The 19377-nt window shown below is 31.6% G+C and overlaps 1 protein-coding gene across 1 annotated transcript; it reads left to right on the top strand.

The window, feature by feature from the left end:
* The first annotated feature begins 10182 nt into the window (after positions 1–10182).
* Positions 10183–12507, top strand: LOC126695625 (probable O-methyltransferase 3). Its single transcript, XM_050392451.1, has 2 exons — positions 10183–10982; positions 12136–12507. Exons 1-2 carry the CDS (start codon positions 10188–10190, stop codon positions 12430–12432), a joined length of 1092 nt encoding a protein of 363 aa, XP_050248408.1. The 5' UTR covers positions 10183–10187; the 3' UTR covers positions 12433–12507.
* Positions 12508–19377: the final 6870 nt, after the last annotated feature.

The following is a 19377-nucleotide window of genomic DNA, read 5'->3' as shown; positions in this document are numbered from 1 at the left end:
TCACTTTAAAGAGGTAAAGAGGGAGGGGAAATGTTGAAGGAAGTATAATAGTAAATGTGGACTAATAGGGAGAATAAGAATTTTTCTTTTCTTTTTTTAGAATAGGGAGAATAAAAATTTAGAAAGAGAAAATAAGTGGATGATGTAGCTGCTAATGTGGCTCAATAGAAATGTAATAACAATAAATACTGCTGTAAACGACGAAATTTCTAGTTTGAAATAAATCAAACAAGTAAAATAGTTTCACAAATGTGAATTTGTATTAATGATTGTGTGGTACAACTCTCTGAAATTATAAAAGAGTGATCCTCTGATTCGATCTCCTTGCAAGACTTATTGATTAGAATTGTGGTAATGTGATTTTAATTTGAACACAAGATATCCTTCAATTTGGTTGAGGAATGGATCGAAGATTACTGAAACAGAATTACAATGAATCTCTGGCTATGAGCAGAAATCCTTTGTTCTTCACGCTCTTCATGTTCTTTGTGTGTTCTTCGTCTTCGAAGGTTTGTGGTGGAAGTTCTTTGAGGCTTTAGAGGCTTGAATTCGTAGAGCTTCACTAATTTATGATTTGTTGATGTTTCTGGAGGCTTTTAAGCTTGATTCCGGCAAACTTTAGAATCTAGGCAAATAATTTGGATGATTCTGCTTTGAATGTTCTTCGATTTTGGGGTTGAAGTTCTTGAAGGCTTCGAGACTTGATTCTTGTTGAACTTTTGTACTTTTGAGTGCTTCTGAATCTTCTCTGATGCTACTTGTGCTCTAGATGCCTTAGTGTCCTTCAAATGCCTTAGGAAGGCTTCTATTTATAGGAGTTTGGGGGTGGGTGAGCGACACGTGGTAGAGTCTGATTGGTGACACATGTCATAGTCTGATTAGTCCACTTATGTCATCCCTTACATGTGCTGGGTTGCATATGTCATCGCTTACATGTACTAATGTGTGATTTTTTTTTTTTTTTTTTTTTTTAGCTTCTCAAAAAAAAAAATGTGTGATTTTTTTTTTTTTTTGCATGACACTTGACAAATTTCTGTTAGTTTCTGAGTAGTGATAGCAAAACCTAGCAGCAATACGTGGCGCTTTGTAATTGGCTGTATTTTGTGGACTTGGTAGTATGACATGTCAGCTTATGATAGGTCGGGAATTTTCTCTCTCTACAACTACTCTTCAACTTTTAAATATATATAAATATAGATAGATATGTGGGTTCCAGTTAGCCCAACTGATAAAGTCTCTGATGGTTAAATAAGAGATCTGTGATTCAATCCTCGCCTACATCAAAAACTGATTGGTGTCTTGATTTGATGATAAAGACCTATCATTAAGAGTAGACGCCATAAGTTGAAACTTTCTATATATATATATATATAGAGAGAGAGAGAGAGAGAGAGAGAGAGAGATAGATATAGATGTAATGTGATGTTTTATTTACACCTACAGTATAGTTTAATAATTGACCACCTCCATATTAGGCTAATGTGATTTTGTGCAAGTACTTACATTTTTAATATATATATATGTATATATATATATTTTAAATGTGGCTGCACTAACACTTTTCCAAACGCCTTATTGACATTTTTTTTTTCTACCCAAAAAATAAAAAATAAAAATAATCCTGGAAGATAGAGAGTGATTGGAATGGGTGTAAGGTAGACATTTATTTGCACTCTATTTTTATTAGAGAATTTTTTTTTTTAAGTTCTTAGGATAGGTTTGGGAAAATTTTCTTATTTTTTATTTATTAAAGCTGTGGTAATACCCAATCTTATAATATCTCAAAGATAATTTTTTTTAAATGTTTTTCTAAGCTTTAAATTTCTAAGAATTGAGATCTAATGCAATAATAGAAAGTTAAAAAATAAAGTATAAAAGTAAAATAGAAAAAAGTTGAAAGTTAAACATATTTTTATAAATTCATGGATGAGATTAAAAGTAACTTTGAAATTTTAATCTTAACCTTTGATTTTCTATTGTTTGGGGCTATTGCACTAAATCTTAATCCAATTTCTACAATGATTTTTATCTTATCTAGAGGGTGACTTGTGTTAAAGGAGATTCTGAATTTGGAAATGGAGAAAGAAAGACTGGGTTTGAGTTAAGTGATTCGAAGAAAGAAAAAGAAGAAGAACCAGATTCAAATGTGTTGAAGAAAGACGAAGAAGAGACAGTTGTAGCAACGGCTAGTAACCAACAGTCATCTAGATCAAAACGATGACGTTTGGTTTAGTGGCAAACAGTGTCATTTTGCACAAGCTTAATTCAGGATTATTACACTAGCCAGAAACGGTGTGGTTTTAAGCATAGTGTTTGAAATGCATTCGTCTCTCTTCGAAATGCCTTATTTTAAATTCACTCTGCTCTGGTAGTTCCACGAAGCTTAGGTCCTTCAACAGTTTCTTGAATACGGTTATAGAGTAGTGCTTAGCTAGATAGTTTTTTTATGAGTTTGTTATGATTTTGTTAGAGTAGGAGTTTCTAGAGCTTTTCCTAATGTATACTCTATAAATAGAGCTTAATCTATTTGTAAAGATTCAAAGCTTGGAAATATAGTTTTTCTGTATTACTCAGAAATTTCTCTCTCTCTCTAGCTTTCTGCCATTGTTATACACATTCCAAGCTCAAATTCTCACAACTTGGGTAGTCAGTGTGAGGATCCATGATTGCCTTGTATATAAAAAAGTTTGCAACCAAACTTTTTTTATTAGTCTTTTATTTTAAAGAATTGTGACAAAACTTAAGCTTTTTTTTTAAGAAGTCTTTTTGTGGTAGGGCAGTGAGTATTTTTAAATGATTGAGATAAACATTTGGACATTTATGTTATTCAACATGGATATAAATATTTTTTTAAAGAATTGTGACAGCACCTGAATTTCTTTCAATGTTTTTTAGATAAGAAAACTCCTTTATTTTTAAAAGTATTTTTAGTATTAGGAAAATGATTTTTACAAAAATTTCCTGTCACTTGGCAAATTTATATCATTTTAGATATATCACTTGTCATTAAGAAGTTTACGAATTGTATTTAGGGCTATAAATGAATCAAGTCGTTCATAAACAGCCCGGGCTTGGCTCGATAAAAAGCTCATTTATGTCTGTTTGTTTATAAACAAGTCAGGCTTAAGTTTTAGTTTTAGGTTTGTTTAATAAACGAGCTGAGCCCGAGTAAAAAATATTGTTCATGAACAAGATCGTGAACACCAAGACTCGATACAAAAGAAACAAAACAAGTTGAGCCTAGGTTTATTTATGAGTTTGGTAATAAAATTGATATGAGCTTGACAAGTAAACTCATATCTTTCTAAAACTTTAATTAATTATAAGTTGAGACCACTCATCCAAACCAAATAGGCTAAATAACAAACTTGATATAAGCTTGATAATATACTTATGTTGGATCTCAAGCTTAAAAGCATGATATCGAGCTTGAGTTTGGGTTTGATATTAAGCTCGAGCTTGGCTTGACTAATGAATCAAGCCAAGCCAAGCCAATCTCAATTTTTTATACTTTATAATGAGTTCAAGCTTGAACATTATTTGTAGGCTCATATCAAGATCAAGTCAAGTTTGAACATTCTATTTTTGCTGTCAAGCTGAGCTTGAACATTCACTACTTGACAAAACTCGTCTCGTTTATAGCCCTAATTGTATTACTAATTTATTATTATGAATAAACTTTTTTTTTTTTTTTAGTTTTTAAATGTTCGATTAAATTTTGTGCAAAATTAGTTATGCTACTTTGGGGTAATATATTTTGTACGTAGATGATGACAAGTTAATTTAGTTTTTTAGTTTAACAAAATTATCTGGACTGTAAAAACATTAGAGGAAAATGTAGTAGTTCTCTGTAGAAATAGTCATTTGCTAGTTTTTTGGCTGATAGAACACATATAATGAGAGCTCGTAAGAGAAGCTGAGCGTTATAATCCGTATTGAGTATAATGGATTCAATCTCTTTCCATGGAGTTACGTACATTGTACGTTGAACCACATAAATTCGTGTATCCTCTATGTGGTGCTTCTTGATTTATTTTCCTTTACTATTGTTCAAATCCATGAGTGATATTGCACAACAAGTGGTCTCATATTTTCCACTAGTGCACAACAAATTTCAAATGCAAATCAAAAGCTTCAACAATCTTTGGTAGAATACAAGTTTGATACTAATTAATTTTACCTCCAATGCTAAAAGTTGATGTAACAACAGTTATAGGGATACTTGAGATCACATGCCATTTGAAGATAGCTCAAAAAGAGATTGTAATGCTATTTTCGCCATAAGAACATTCAAATTTGCAAAATTTAGTCTAGGATTTCCAAATCAATTCTAATTTTGTATGTGTGTGTGGACTTTCTTAAAAGTTAAATCACTAATATTTAAAAAAAATAAAATAACAGTTCCATAGAGTCAAATTAAAAAATTATTAGAAAAAATAGGGTCCATCCATGTGACTCGCAAGTCAACCTAGCTCAATTGTTCTTTTTCAACAGGTTGAGTTCAAATTGACCCTTTTTTGTTTATGAGTCCAAAAAACCCTACGCATACATTTCTTTTGGGTTCAGGAAAATTAATGGGTTTGGGTCAAATCTTGCAATTTCTAATCCTAAAATAAGACATAATGTGTTAGAAGGAATACCATTGTTATGGTGTAATCACCCATCTCATGAATGCTTACCCTTGCTTCTCGGTCAGCTCATCAAGGATGAGCTAGATTGAACAAAACCATGGCATTAAACATGTTTGCACCTGGTCCCAGATAGTCATGCAGGCCGGGAGCCAATGCATAACCATTCCAAGAGCAAGAGTTTGTTTGCGGAGTTAAGGATATTGATTGCTGTTCAGGAGGCAAACATATTGTATCCTTACCAATGCCAATGTGTTCCCCCTGAATTACTTCACTATATTTGATCCAGAAATGATATGTAACAATGTATAAGTACTCCCACTCTCTTGTATGGCGAACATATTTCTTGCAGTTCCTGCAAATGCAATCTCTCTTAAGGTGTATTCTAGTGACTTTTGAATTAGTCAAAATAATTTTGGGTTGATTGATTTCAAACTTAGAAGAAAGAAAGGTTAAGGGAGAGCATTTCGTTAAGTGCCAAATTGAAAAGAAATAGATGGATCATGGATACTTGTGTAGAGAGGGAAAATTCCCGACCTATCACAAACTGACATATCATACTACCAAGTCCATAAAATACAACCAATTACAAAACGTCACATATTGTTGCTAAGTTTTGCTATCACTACTCAGAAACCAACAGAAATTTGCCAAGTGTCATGCAAAAACCAATCACACATCAGTGTGTGTAAGCGATGACATAAGCAGTCCAGCACATGTAAGCGATGACATATACAACCCAGCGCGTGTAAGCAATGACATAAGTAGGCTAATCAGGCTGTGACATGTGTCACCAATCAGACTCCGCCACATGTCGCTCACCCACCCCCAAACTCCTATAAATAGAAGCCTTCCTAAGGTTTTTTTAAAAAAAAAAAAAAAGCCATCTAGAGCACAAACAACATCAGAGAAGATTCAGAAGCATCAGAAGTACAGAATTTTCGTAGGAATCAAGCCTCAAAGCCTTCAAGAACTTCAAGAGCTTCAACCTCAAAATCAAAGAACACTCAAAGCAGAATCATCCAAACTATCTGCCTAGATCCTAAAGTTTGCTGGAATCAAGCTCAAAAGCCTCCAGAAATATCAACAAATCACAAATCATTGAAGTTCTACGGATTCAAGCCTCTAAAGCCCCGAAGAACTTCTACCACAAACCTTCGAAAATGAAGAACGTGAAGAACAAAGGATTTCTAACAAGCTCATAGCCAGAGATTCATTGTAATTCCGTTTCAGTAATCTTCGATCCATCCCTCAACCAAATTGAAGGATATTTTATGTTCGGATCAAAATTACGTTACCACAATTCTAATCAATAAGTATTGCAAGGAGATCGAATCAGAGGATCACTCTTTTGTAATTTTAAAGAATTGTATCACACAATCATTAATACAAATTCACATTTGTAAAACTATTTTATTTGTTTGATTTATTTCAAACTAAAAACTTAGTCATCTACAACTTGATACCAAAAATAGGAGAACAATTAAATATCTTTTCAATTATTAAACAAAGGGCGAATATTAGAAAGATATTCTCTTTTATGCATGGCGAACCAAACACCTCTCGTTTTTTTTTTTTTTTTTTTTTTTTTTTTTTTTTTTTTTTAATAAAAAATCAAAAATTAGAAAGTCTGACTATTTACACCATCACCAAGACTTTGTCTTTCTCATTCTGTTCACTCCACTTTCTCTATATTATTAAAAAATTAACGAAGCCAAAAGAAATGTGAACCACATCGCAGTCGGTAAAGATTAACTCTTTATTGTGACGAAGATGAATGGTTCATGAGAAAAAACTAATGTTAATTTTTTGGTCTAGGATTTCAGACTCTTTTCCTTTATATCTACTTTTAGCGACAAATTATAATGACCAATAAATTATGAAAAGAATCCTACTAATGATTTTTCCGTGCAAGAGTTAAAAGCTCTTTTATATATTGTTCCCGTGCGCGCCTTCAAGAGAACAGTAATGAGTAAACCACCAAATCATGCAAATTCATTGGTCTAGTTATGAAGAATTCCTATCCGTAGATGAACTAATATATACACAATGTGAATGAAAGAACACTGCCACAAGGAAACAAGGTGCACTTCTCAATAGGCGTTTACTTGAAATAACACCAATGTGAATAAAATACGTTTTCTAACGTATTGTTCTTGATACTCATGCTTCTCAGCACACCGAGGATAATCCCTCAGTGTAACTCAACACTCCTCTTTATAATGCTATATTGAATTTTAACGAAGTCATGGCATTAATCCTGTCAACAACAGGTTCCGATTGCTCTTGCAGGCCGGGAGCCAATGCATAAACATTTCAAGACCAACTCAGCAAGGGTGTGTTTGTGGAGTTAAGGACATTAATTGATGTTTCAAGAGGCACACGTATTGTAGCCAAGGTTATTACCAATGCCAATGTGCTCCTCCCTCTCAATTACTTTACTATATTTGATCCTAAAATGATAGGTAACAAGGTATAACTGCTGCCACACTCTCTTATATAGCGGACATATTTCATGCAGATTCAGTTTCTTTAATTAGATGCAATCTCCCTTAAGGTGTATACCGGTGATTTTTGAATGAGTCAAAATAATTTAGGGGTTGATTATTGATTTCAAACTTGGAAGAAAGAACAGTTAAGAGAGAGCATTAAGTTAAGTTCCATATTTTAAAAGAAATAGATGGACACTTGATACCAAGAAAAGGCCTAAGACATTTAAATATTTTTTTCAATGAGTAATGGGATTTTGAGGTGTGTGTAAAACAATATAAATCAATTTGTATGCAATAAATTTAACTCCTTTTGAATTATCATACACGTAAACATCAAAAGGAAATTCTACACTTTGAAAGAAAGATTTACATAAGAAAATTAAAAGGTAGATTTTGATAGAGCTTCTCTAGTTCCTATCCTTTTCTTCACCTCTTTCCAAAGGTTATAGGTGATTGGTGGGTGTTCTAGTCTTCTAGAGCCTTATACCCTCCATTTTCATTTTTGAAGCTTGAGGATCTTTATAAATTTTAGAATGGAAAATTTTTGCCGATGCTAATAATTGTATAAGACATGGCATAAATTTTAAATTGTGAAGTTGTGAACTGCCAATCTGAAATAGATTGGAGTTTTTATGAGACAATATATGATTACCTAGATGATATCGAGGGCAGTGGTAGAGTTCCGGATAACTGAAGGGAAACCATGCACTGCACTAGTATTAAAAGATTGATATCTGATATAATATAAAATGAGTTCTTTTTTATGTTAAATAAAATACATTTAAAATCAGTTCTATTATAGTATTTTCTCATTAACTATCACGTGAATTCCATAATCTATCTGGCTTCAATTATCCTGATGAGGACAGGGGACAGCAGATCTACCAAATCTTTTTTTTTTTTTTTTTTTTTTTGTTAGAGAATCACAGATCTAGCAAATCTAATTGACAAAAATTTAAATAAGCATTTAAGACGTGCAGTGGGGGCAAAAAAAACGTGTTGTGATTTGGAGCAAATAAGAAATAAATATCTTCAGAAATATCAATATTTAACATAATTCGCCTAATTCCAAACCTACATCTACGTGAAATTATGGACAAAATTCTCTATCAACAATATAAGTATATTACAACAACATTTAAACGAACTTTACATACTCACAAACACAATCTCATAAACCTTACACACATGAAACAAACAAACTCTTAACACATAATCATGGGTATCCTTCAACCTCAAAAAAAAAAAAAAAAAAACCTACTAAATTATTCTTCAAAAAATTCCACTCGCTTGAGTTCTTTTAGGAGTTTTCTCATCTCCCTATGTAGGGGGACTCTTTCTTAAGCAAAAACCATCAAACTGTTTACAATAATACCTATTTATAAGATTTCAATTATCTTCTTTGATGGACAAAATATTCAATTAATTCTTAAATGATGAAAACTAAAAATCCTTTACTTCCCCACGAAGAAAGCCCATTAATGAAACCTAATCCAAATAAGAATTTGAGAACATTTCTAACAAGACGACATTACCTATAATTCTTTCAACAAAATAAATCATATGACATATTATGCAAAGATGAAATGATTTAATTATTTTTTATATCTTTTGCTAAATGGAACTTGTAAAATTGAATTTATTCAATCATGTGTTGGCTTTATTCCGTGTCAAATTTACTTGTATTTTAGCATTTAGATACCTTGTATTTAGGTGGGAATTATGTAAGGATTGTGTGTGAGAGAGTGTGAAGAAATTCAAGTGTGTGTGCATTTGGAGGTTTCTCGTGACTGGCAACTCGCCAAAATGCCACACATGTGAAGCATGCAAGAAGCTGAAGGGTCACAATAGCTAGAGCATTACAAGACAAAAAGTACAGTCTGGCTTGGCAGTTAGCTCACGGTTCAAACTTCTGACTCGTTCCAATCATGAGAATGAGTCGCCAGAATGCCCTATTTTGTAGAAAAATAACCTCTCACATTCCTCACGTACACTATTATAAATACCCTTATACCCACGAAATATAGAGAGCTTTCAGAGATAATTTTAAGAGAGAAACCCTAGAGAAAACCAAGATTGACTCATCCACAATCTTAGACATTTGATTCTCCAAATTCTTCTACTCTCACCCTCTCCATTGACATACCCTTAAGAGGTTTATTAGATAAATCATTATCTTACCATACTCATATCAATGAGGAGGTATTTTGGTACTTGGGAAGTAGTTCGGAAATGACCAATTCATTTGATTGATGTAATGAACTTATTACGGGATCCGGAAAGCTAAAGAAGACACGGTTAGGCTTAAGCCTATTGGAGCAAGAAGCTTAGAGGGCTTAAATGTATTGGGTAGATTAGGCTTGGATGATCTATTGCTATTCGTGTATCCCAACTTTATTCTTTAGTGGATCATTTTACCACTTAAAGGGCAGCGGAGAGGTTTTTTGTCAAGTTCTTCGGTTTTCTCTTCGATAACACGTGCTGGTGTTATATTTGTGTTTGCATATCTCTAACCCTTACTCTTGTCTTTTAATTGCTGCTGTGTCGTAATTAATTATAGTGTAGAGTTGTTTATCTATTTGGGTTTTTGCTTGTACTTATTATTCCGCACATTTATTGTTTGAGTATAAACTTGTGTTGAGTATATTTAAAATTGAGGATCTAAGCATTCATTAGTGTTTTACACACTAATTTAACTTTCAAAACTTTATCTCTCGTTAAACAAAATCAATCATGAAAGAATCATGCGCCACAGAATTTTACTTTTTTTTTTATGAACATAATGCGCCACAGAATTACAAACCACCAAATGCCAGAAAGAAACAAAATAGCGCAGGGTCCATTTTCCTAAAGCGCCTGCTGCATTTTCTCAATCCCTCTTGATTAAATTCCTAATGGGGATACATATCATTTTCATTCTTTGTCTTTTCTGTATCAATTTATAACGAAACCTTTTTCTGTTGTCCAAATACTATTGGCTGTCGATAGGATATGAGAAAATCAATCAATTCTCGATATAATATATACAAGCTCAATATTCTAAAGAGTAGGTATGTAAAAAAACAAAATGAGTAGTACTAAACAGCTTAGTTTCAAATTGGTTCCAGGTGAAAATGCTACTGAGCTACTTGATGCTCAAGCCCACATATGGAACCACATTTTCAACTTCGTAAACTCTATGTCCCTTAAATGTGCAATTGAACTAGGTATACCAGATATCATCCACAACCAAGGCAAACCCATAACTCTCTCTGAGCTCATCACTGCACTACCAATCCATCCTACAAAAGCTCCCCATGTCTACCGCCTCATGCGCATTTTGATCCACTCTGGCTTCTTTGCTTCAAAAAATAGTAACGAAATTGACCAAGAAGAAGCGTATGTGCTGACTGAATCTTCCAGGCTCCTCCTTAAGGACAATCCCTTGAGTGTGACACCTTTCTTACTAGCCATGGTTGATCCAATGTTGACAACGCCATGGAATTATTTGACCACTTGGTTCCAAAATGAGGATCTTACGCCATTTGACACGGCTCAAGGGAAGACATTTTGGGATTATGGGGGGGATGAACCAAAATTTGCTAATACTTTCAATGATGCTATGGCTAGCGATGCACGCTTAGTCATGAGCATTGTGGTTGACAAGTGTAAGGGGGTGTTTGAGGGACTGAAGTCATTTGTTGACATTGGAGGTGGCACAGGAACTGTGACCAAGGCCATTGCCGATACATTCCCAGATATAGAGTGCACTGTATTTGATCTCCCGCACGTAGTTGCTGACTTTCTAGGGAGTAAGAACTTGAAATATGTTGGAGGGGACATGTTTGAGGCAGTTCCTCCTGCTGATGCTGTTTTTATGAAGGTAAAATATATTTATTTTAGTGCTATTTCCACCCAATACATGAATGGTCGTACATATCATATGGTTTACATTCGGTGATTAGAGGCATTTTCACAATTTATTTCCAAATTTCTATATTGTGGATCAACTTTATTCATGTAGTGGCAAACCCACCTAAGAGAACGGCGCTACAGCCTATAGCTCCTAAAGTCTTCAAAATTTTCTTTTATCCTTTTAAAAATTCTATAGGCAAATTTAACTATAAACTTTGTTGTAGTTTTAGATTACAATCATACTCAATATCTTTTTATTAGAGGTAAATTTTGACAAATCTTTTATGCTTGCAAATTTTCTATAAAATTAAAGATTAATAGTTATCTCATTAATAAATTGTTTAAATTATAAGTTTTTGTAGTTTAAAATTATGAATAAATTATTAACTTATAAATCATATAGTAAATAATATCTAATTGATACAAAATTTGACATTTATATTAAGAATGCAAAGAACATATAATTTAAATGTTAGATTCTTAAAATATGTAATAATATTTATTTTAGTGAGTAAGGTTGTTGTCTTAAACTACAACCAATTTTGTATCTAAACTTTGTCCAAATTCTATTCAATAAAAATTATCATGTCCCTCCAACACACACATATAAAATTTGCTTCAAGTTACACATGGTTTACGGTGTATTTTTTGGATGTTTTTCTATGAAAGATCCATCATTCTAAAATTTGTCTTGTTATGCGCTATATGTATTCAAAACATCAATACTATTAGAGGCTAATAATTGTCTCATCTATAAAATAATTTAAATTTCAAATTTTTTATTTTAAAATTTTGTATGAAACATGATTTTATTAATATGAAGTAAATAACATTCAATAGATACAAAATATGACATATATGTCAAGAATATAATGAACATGTAATCCACTCTTAGAAATTTCAAAATATTAAGCTTGTTTCATGTAACTAGGTATGTTTCATTTCATGCATTTCATTTTTTTCAATTTTGGTAAATTAGTTTGTTTCTTTGCCTAACCATGCTTATTTTAATAGCATGGACAAATAAAATAATTATAAAAGAATATAAAATTTCATTATGTCTAAGGGTTTAACTCATACAGTTTTAGTGTTTTTGATTGATCTTGCAAATGAGGAAACAGTGGATATTGCATGATTGGAATGAAGAGGACTATGTGAAACTGCTTAAGCGATGCAAGGAGGCAATCACTACCAATAATAAGAAGGGAAAAGTGATTATCATAGAGTTGATGATGGAGAATCAAAAGGAAGATAAAAAGTCAACTGAGACACAACTCTTTTTTGACATGGTGATGATGGTATTAGTGAAAGGAAGAGAGAGAAATGAGAAAGAATGGGCTAAGCTATTTATGCATGCTGGTTTTAGTAACTATAAGATAACCCCCGTACTAGGTTTAAGGGCTCTTATTGAAGTGTAGCCTTAATAAGTTCTTGCAAGTTTGATAGATTTTCATGTATGCATTATATTATTAAATTTTGGTTTATTATGTGCTCATGTGTGTTATCAGTAATATGTTGACTCTAACTACAATAATGTATTAATAGGTGTGTGCAATTATTTACCACTAGTTGATGTACCGCACAATATGCTATCAGTTTATTTTTTTAATTTTAATAAGAAATAATCTTTATGCTGTATAATTAATACTCATTATGTGTTATGATAATTAGAAAATTAATTTGGTTATATTACTCCACTATATTTAGAAATTATATATTATATCTCACTAAAATAAGTTAAAAATATAAATTATTGGTTAGATATTACATTACCTCTTTATATTATCTCTATATTTGCAAAATATTGAGATGATAAGAGATTAATAACTATTTTATTTGTAAAATAATTAATCAAATAATAAATAATATCCAATTAACACAAAATTTGATATACATATTAAGGGCAATGAAAATGTGTAATCCAGTTGTAAGATTTTAAATATATCAACCAATAAAAAAAATATTAAGCTGTGTAACTTTAATAAATATCTACCCAATAACTTTTGCACATCATCAAACCTTTGAATTTATCTCAAAACATTAATTTATATATCATTAACATATGATAATGGATTAGTATTTTGACAAAAATGTAAAGGCTTGATGAAGTGGAAGGCTAAATGAAGAAAATTGCTAAGAAACATGCCCCTTGACAAAACCTTAGACTGCTATAGTACTAAGGCTAAGGACAAACGATCAACTTTCAATATTATGCAAACTAGAAAATATGCAATGCGCAAATACAACTCTTTATTACTATTCAACTTTAAATACATTTTCAACCAAATATGTAAAATAAGATTTTATTTATTTATTTATTTTTTTAAGAAACAAAACACACATACAAGAAAGAGTGAAAAATGTTCGAATACAAATACACCATAAACACAAACCTCACTCAAATTATATCGTCATAACACACTCTTTTAAGCAGAATGGGACAATTACCCATTCTTTTTCTTTTTTTCTTTTTCTTTTTTTGAGATTCCTTTGGCTGATAGCTAAAATTAATCCCTTGCCGGTGACTTGCCCGCTTAGCCAGTGCATGGATCCATGATTGCCTTATATATATAAGCTTGTCAGCTTCAGTCAATGAGCACATGGTTTTTTTAAAAACGACATTATATTGGTCATGGGATTGCTTAAGTTTGCAACCTAAATTTTTAATTAGCCTTTTCTTTTGAAAAAACTTTCTGGCAAAACTTAATCTTCTTATCATTTTCTTTATAGAAGTAATTTTTTAAGAAATCGTAAGAGAATAATTTTTTAATTTTTTTAGAATTGTGGCAACATTTGTACTTTTTTTTGTATATTTAATTCTTTTAAAGAATGTGGCAACAATTGAACTTTTGAAATTTTATTAGAGAAGTAGAAAATTTTTTTAAGAAGCCTTTTAATAATAGGATAATATTATTTTTTAAAAATTGTGATAGTACTTGCACTTTTTTTTTTTTGGGTAATTCAACATATATATATATATATATATATATATATATAAACACCACTTTAACTTCTTTTAATTCTTCTAGAGAAGTAAACTTTCTTAAGAAGTCTTTCAGTAGTCGGACATTGCAAAGAATATTTGGAAATAATTGTGACAATCACTTGGGCTTTTTTTCTTTTTCTTTTTCTTTTTTTCCTTTTTTCTTATTCAACATTGATATATATATTGTTTAAAGAATTGTGGCAGCACTTGAATTTCTTTTAATTATTTTTAGAAAAGTAAATTTTTTTAGAAGTGTTTTAGTAGAAAATTATTTTTCTTTTAATTTTTTTTTTTAGTTTAACAAAATTATCTTGACTGCAAAAACAGTAGAAGAAAAGGTATTAGTTCTCTATAGAAAAAGGCAATTTAATCGTTTTTTGGGGTTGATAGAATACATATAATGAGAGTTACATGAGACAGGTTAAGTATTTTAATCTGCATAGGGGATTTAGTGTCTACTCAGGAACAGTTTATTTAACTGAAACTAAAAACTTTTTGTTAAAAGTATTGTAAATAAAGCAAAAAAAGTAGCTAAAATAGTTCACTAGGATTCATAAATAGTATCAAAAAGTATAATGGAACCCATGAACAGTAGTAAAAATAAGCTGAATAGTAAAAAATGCTAGTTTTTTAAGCCAATGCCAAATGCACACTCAATCTCTTTCTATGGTGAGCTTGGTGAGAGAGTGTAATTAAAGTATGCATGTGTGTGTGTTTAGCAATTAATTTGTTTCTCAAAAAAAAAAAAAAAAAAAATCTCTTTCTATTGAGATATGTTATATGACAACCCTCATAAATTACTGTATTCTCTATGTGGTGCTTGTTGACTTATTTGCCTTTATTGTAATTTGCTCAAATCAATGAGTGCTATGATACAAGAAATGGCATCAGAGCTTCTGCTGTCGCACAACAAATTCCAAGTGCAAATTAAAGCTTCAACAATCTTTGGCAAAATACAAGATTCATACTAACTTTACATTCTGTGCTAAAAGTTTATGTAACCATAGTTATAGGAATACTCAAAAGATCATATGCCATTAAAGGTAGCTCAAAAAACTGGTTGCAATGATCTTTTTGCCATGAGAACATTCATCTTTGCATATTGCTTTCAATTTAGTGTAGAATTTCCTAATCAAGTCTAATTGATGGTGTGTTGGTGTGTGTGAACTTTCATAATAGTTCAATTCTAATCATTTAAAAATAAAATTATTGTAATCAAATTTTTAACACTGTTCCATATATAGAGTCAAATAAAGCGAGATCTCATATTGTGAGTTTTCCGCTAGATTTAGAGAGATCTCATCAAATCTTCATCATTTTTGGTTGACATCTCGATCACCGTAGTTTCTCTTGGTTTTGACCAAAACTGACGCAATCTGACCCATTGGTGCTCACGTTTGGTGGCAGATCCATGTTCTACCGCCTAGTGGGATTGAGTTGAATCCTAGTAAAGCCCTAACCTAACCCAGACTAACCCTTGAATAGAGCTAACTAACAAGGTATAAGTACTTCCACTCTATTATATAATGACCATATTTCATACAATTTCTCAGCAAATGCAATCTCTATTGAGGTGTATACAGGTGACTTTGAAAAAATCTACAACAACACCCTTTTGTGCCACAATTTTTTCATAACTCTGTTGTGATACGCTGTAAGTGATGAATAACAAATGGTGAGACCATGTTAAAAAGGCAAGCAATCAATTAAAGTAATAGTTGTAAAAAAAAAAAAAAAGTTATTAAAAAAAAAGTGTGATAAAGGGTGTGATCTTGGAATTACTGAATGACTTTTTTATTATTGATTTCAACTTAGAAGAAATAAAGATTAAGAGAGAGGATTTTGTTCAGTTCCATATCTAAAAACAAATACATGGATTATGGAATTACTTAGGTGATTATTATTATTATTATTATTATTATTTTGATGGGTGACTTTTTCTTTTTCTTTTTTTAATGGGATACACAAGGACTTTTTGATTATTGATTTCAACTTAGAAGAAAGAAAGGTTAAGAGGGATCATTTCGTTAAGTTCCATATCTACAAAGAAATGCATGGATTATTAAATTACTTGATTGGTGTCTTTTTAATTATTGATAGACAAAATTTAGCTACAAAATTAGTTGTAGTCTTACTTAGTAAAATGAACATTACTACATATTTTAAAAATCTAACCGTTGAATTGCATATTCTTTACACTCTTAATACGCATGTCAAATTTTGTATCAATCAGATATTATTTACCATATAATCTATAAACTTATATTTTATGTATAATTTTAAATTACAAAAACTTGCAATTCAAATAATTTATTGATGACATAGCTATTTTACTTTAATTTTTTAGAAATTTTGCAAGCATGAAGGATATAAAAAGAAAATATAATCCAATGGTGGATTTATCAAAATTCACCTCTAATAAAAAGATATTAGGTAAAGTTGTAACTTAAGTCTACAACCAATTTTGTAACTAAATTTTATCCATTATTTATTTCAACTTAGAAGAAAGAAAATTTAAGAGAGCATTTCGTTAAGTTCCATATCTAAAGAATTACATGGATCACGGACACTTGATAACAAAAATATGAGAACAATTAAATATCTTTTCAATTATCAAACAAGAGGTGGATATATCAGAAGGATGTTCTGTTTTAAGCATGGCGCCGAACCAGACACTGTAGTGTCAGTTGCTCTCATTCGTTTTCTCTAAATCAAAATTAGAAAATCTGACCATTTACACTATCACAAAGACTTTATCTTCTCATTATTTTCACTCCACTTTCCCTAAATAATTAAAAAATTAACGAAACCAATTGAAATATAATGTTTGTATATGAACCATGTCGGCAAAGATTAGCTTGAAAGTATCGTGACGATGATGAATGGTTCATGAGAAAAAAAAAAAAAAAAAAACTAATGTTAATTTCTTTGTCTAAGATTTCAGAATCATTAGCTTTGTCTCTACTTTTAGCGACAAATTATAATGATCAATAAATTATGAAAAGAATCCTACTAATAATTTTTCTGTTCAAGAGTAAAAAACCTCTTTTGCTGTTCCCATGCGCGCCTTCAAGAGAACAGTAAACCACCAAACCATGCAAATCATTGGTCTAGTTAATTAAGAAGAATTCCTATCCATAAACGAACACATGCACAACGTGAATGAAAATTGAAAGCGCACTGCTACAGGGAAAATTGGTGCACTTCTCAATAGGCGTTTACAGATGCTAAAGATATTGTTCTGTGCTGAAATTGGGTGACAGAGGTCTTCATGATAGAGAATTTGGAGTTGCTTGTGGATTTGGAAGATCTGGTATTGAAAGCAGAGGCAAAGGAGGATTCAAATTAAGGTGTTCCAAGTTTCTAGTGGAAGACAACTAGGGGAAGGATCACTCGTCAGACTGTTAGGACATATGTGATTCACTTGTTAGAAACATATGTCACTATTTTATGTAACTGACTAATCTTTTGATAAAACGCACTTTACTTGTATTTGGGTAGATCTAGAATGTGTTTAATACTTCAAGAAAATTTGTATCAAGATCAAGTGTTAAAGTCATGCAAGTCTGTCCAAGATTCAAGCTGAAAAGTGTAAGTTCATTAAAACTTGACAGCTAGTATCTATCAAGCTTGAAGAGTTGTTCTAGCCTCGTGGCTCAACAGCTGCTCGACAGATGACTATCTGTCAAGGTTTATGAAAAACAGAGTTTCAGTTTTGTTTTAACTCCAATCCGTGATTATGCGTTTAGGCTTTTTTTTTCTCACAACTCTAGACATATAAAATGATTATTTTAAGAGTTGTTAAAGTGAACACAAGTTACACAAATGTTGAACAAAGTTTGTTCAAGCAAATTGTGACCGGAGACAAATTTGCCCCAGTTTATCGTTCTTATGTAGAAGTTACCGTGTTTATGCACCTAGGGACAATCTTCTGGATCTTCATCGTGTGATAAACTGAAGAACTTTGCAGCCAACAACCTTTTCTAGTTGGTGATTGAAGTCGCGTACTAGGATCTGCATAGTTGATTAGTCACGTACTAAGAGTCGTGCATTACAAGAAGAGATTGTTACTATAGAACAAGTCCAATTGGGTATTGGGGTAAGGGTTTAACTGTAAATTGGTAGAAGGTACTAGGATTCCTTTACTTGTAACCGCTTATTTTGATAATAGTAAATTCTCAGGAGTGGTGACCTTAAAATCACCCGGTGAGATTTTTGCTATGTTGGTTTTCCCCATTCGTAAACAAATCATCGTATCAATTTAATTTCCGTTGTACTTAGTTTATTTGGTGATTTGTTTGTACTACCACGCTTATTGCATGTAATTGAATTTAACTAATTCACTTGACTAATTAATTGGTTAATTCATCACAAGGGATCAATACATTCTTGGCCCCTCAAGTGGTATCAGAGCAAGCACACTCTAATTAGGTTTTAATCTTTGCTGTGTGATCATTTGACCCTTGTTGTCATGGAAACTCTTGATTGTTTTGATTTGCATGATCTTGTGTTGAATGATGATGATAATATTCAAGATGCCTATTGTAAGTTTTATAATTTTTGAATGAAATCTCTTAAATGTTCTACAAAATTAAAAGCTAATTTTAAAAAGGTCAAACTTGAAAGAGATGAATTAATTACAAAATTGGATGAAGCCAATAATTTGAATGAGAAATTTAAAAATCAAATTTCATCTCAGGTGGACAAAATTAAAAGTTTGGAAGAGCAACTAGTTGAATTCAAAACTGAAGTTGAAAATTTGACTAATGTCAAACTTGTTGTTAAGCCTAACTCAAAAGAAAAAGATTTTTATATATATTCCTCCATTTAAAAGGAATAATGAAGAGTTAAAGGTTAATTTTGCTAGGATAAACAAAGGTAAAATATCTGATGTTAACACTGAAGTTTCAAAACCTATGTCTAAAACTCCTCCTAGGTTGAATAAAAATTACGTTTTTGTCCCCACTTGTCATCATTGTCATATTGTTGGTCATATTATGCCAAATTGTCCTAAGTTACGATCTCTGTCAACCTCCAAGGTTAGACCTCCTTCTCAGAAACCAAGTAGTTCTAAAAGTACTCATGTTTGTCACTATTGTGGTGATTCAGGTCACACTCGTCCTAATTGTTTCAAATTGTTTTCTCATAACCAAGTGTCAAATAGGTCTCATCCTTTGTCTAAAGGCTCTGTACCTATTCTTGGTGAGTTATTAAAAGTTTTGAGTTTTTTGACTCAATTTCAGGGGAATTCTAATTCCTTTATGCCCTTTAGTAATCATACTAGGACACATGTCTTTTCATCTTCACAGCCAAGAACTCGTACTATGTGGGTGATAAAGGATCCTAAGACTTAATTTTATTTCTGTTTGTCCTTTGC

The sequence above is a fragment of the Quercus robur genome, chromosome 8 (genome assembly GCF_932294415.1).
Source record: "Quercus robur chromosome 8, dhQueRobu3.1, whole genome shotgun sequence".
Classification (NCBI taxonomy): domain Eukaryota; kingdom Viridiplantae; phylum Streptophyta; class Magnoliopsida; order Fagales; family Fagaceae; genus Quercus; species Quercus robur.
The sequence above is the reverse complement of the archived record's forward strand: the minus strand, read 5'-3'. Positions and strand labels throughout refer to the sequence as shown.

Coding starts and splice junctions, on each gene's coding strand:
- LOC126695625 (XM_050392451.1), top strand. CDS start 10,188: ATGAGTAGTACTAAACAGCTTAGTTTCAAATTGGTTCCAGGTGAAAAT. Junction 10,983..12,135: donor CTGATGCTGTTTTTATGAAG/GTAAAATATATT, acceptor ATGAGGAAACAG/TGGATATTGCATGATTGGAA.